This window comes from Colobus angolensis, unplaced genomic scaffold (assembly GCF_000951035.1).
Source record: "Colobus angolensis palliatus isolate OR3802 unplaced genomic scaffold, Cang.pa_1.0 Scaffold1, whole genome shotgun sequence".
NCBI classification, from domain to species: domain Eukaryota; kingdom Metazoa; phylum Chordata; class Mammalia; order Primates; family Cercopithecidae; genus Colobus; species Colobus angolensis.
In genome coordinates this window covers 17,989,861-17,991,596 of record NW_012110918.1, presented here as the reverse complement: position 1 = coordinate 17,991,596, position 1,736 = coordinate 17,989,861, and the positions used below count along the sequence as shown (strand labels likewise).

General features: G+C 57.5%; 1 protein-coding gene across 1 annotated transcript in view; it reads right to left on the bottom strand.

Annotated features, from left to right (window-relative positions):
- The window catches only part of TSPAN10 (tetraspanin 10), a 7,584-nt gene extending 6,466 nt beyond the window's left edge, over positions 1–1,118 (bottom strand). Inside the window, exon 1 of the mRNA XM_011933341.1 lies at positions 992–1,118. Within this exon, the coding sequence (XP_011788731.1) occupies positions 992–1,027 (36 nt within the window). The 5' untranslated portion in view covers positions 1,028–1,118. The remainder of the gene's footprint in view (positions 1–991) is intronic.
- Positions 1,119–1,736: the final 618 nt, after the last annotated feature.

Sequence of the window (1,736 nt, the reverse complement as noted above, 5' to 3'; positions counted from 1 at the left end):
GGGGTTTCACTGTGTTAGCCAGGATGGTCTCGATCTCCTGACCTCGTGATCTGCCCGTCTCGGCCTCCCAAAGTGCTGGGATTGCAGGCTTGAGCCATCGCGCCCGGCCAATTTTTTGAAATTATTTTTTGTAAGTCAGGCATGGTGGCTCACGCGTGTAATCCCAGCACTTTGGGAGGCCGAGGCAGGTGGATCACGAGGTCAGGAGATCGAGACCATCCTGGCCAACATGGTAAAAACCCGTCTCTACTAAAAAAATCAGCTGGGTGTGGTGGCGTGTGCCTGTAATCCCAGCTACTCCGGAGGCTGAGGCATGTGAATTGCTTGAACCAAGGAGGTGGACGTTGCAGTGAGCCGAGTTTGTGCCACTGCACTCCAGCCTGGTGACAGAGCGAGACTCCATCTAAAATATGTATATATATAACATTTTTTGTAGAGACAGGGTCTCGCTACATTGCCCAGGCTGGTCCTGAACTCCTGGGCTCACGCAATCCTCCCTCCTCAGCCTTCCAAAGTGCTGGGATTACAGGGGTGAGGTGCTGGGATTACAGGGGTGAGCCACCGTGTCCGGCCCAGAGGAGGGTTATTTATCACCCCCAAGACCTCAACAAGTCACTTGAAGCAAAAGGACAGGCTGCCAGTGCCTGGTTGGCCAGACCGGGGCTGCTGTGGCCAGAAGCTGTTGGAGGCTGGCTGCAAGGGACGTTTGCCTTCACCCCCTCCTGCACCCTGAGCCAAAGGTTGCCCCCAAGGCCCTTAGGGAGACGTGGCAGATCCCTTGACCAGAGGCCAGCACGGGGCTGAGAGAACTGTAGCAGTGGGGAAGGGGGAGGGGGCTGCCTAGAACCACCCCCCAACCCAATCTCTGCATTGAGGTGTGGGGTGGCACCAGGGGTGGGGGTGGGTGTGAACCCAGCCCAGGGACTTCCCTTGGGACCTCAGGGCTGGGGACATCTCCAGCCTCAGGGCAAGGCCACTTGGCACTGCTCACCTGGGGCAGCAAGGGGCTCCTCTCCCCTTCCTCCATCCTTGATGCTAGAACAGAAAGCCCCCAGCACAGGCGCCGGGAGAGGTTCGCTGGCTCCTCTGTGGCTGGGCTGCTGGGCTGGTCCTGACCGTGGCCCTGTGAATGGTGCAGCCCTGGGCATGGAAATGGCGGAGCTGCGAGCCCCACCCAGATGCCGGAGTCACAGTTGAGTCATGTGAAGAATCACATTTTAGAGCTTAAGGCGGCCTCTGCGTGTGGAGACACATTTCTCCCCAGCCCTGGCTCTGTGGATCCATTAAGCTCTGCGCAGGTGCGATGTTTGGGGGCCAGCCTTGTGGCTGTCACTGCAGGGCCCCCAGGCAGACTTCAGCTCTGCAGGATCAGCCGCTGCTCCATCAGCTCCCAACCAGGGAATCAGACCCCGGCAAATTGGTTCCCCACCCCAATCCCAAGAGACCCATCGGCAGCCCCAGTGCCAATCTATCCCCCGGGTTTGTTCACTGCACGAATGAAGCAGCGTCCACCTGCCAGATCACCTCCTTCCTGGTTTTTGTTTTTGTTTTTGAGACTGAGTTTTGCTCTTGTTGCCCAGGCTAGAGTGCAATGGCGTGATCTCGGCTCACTGCAACCTCTGCATCCCAGGTTTAAGTGATTCTTCTGCCTCAGCCTCCCTAGTAGGTGGGATTACAGGCATGTGCCACTGCGCCCAGCTAATTCTCTGTATTTTTAGTAGAGATGGGTTTCTCCA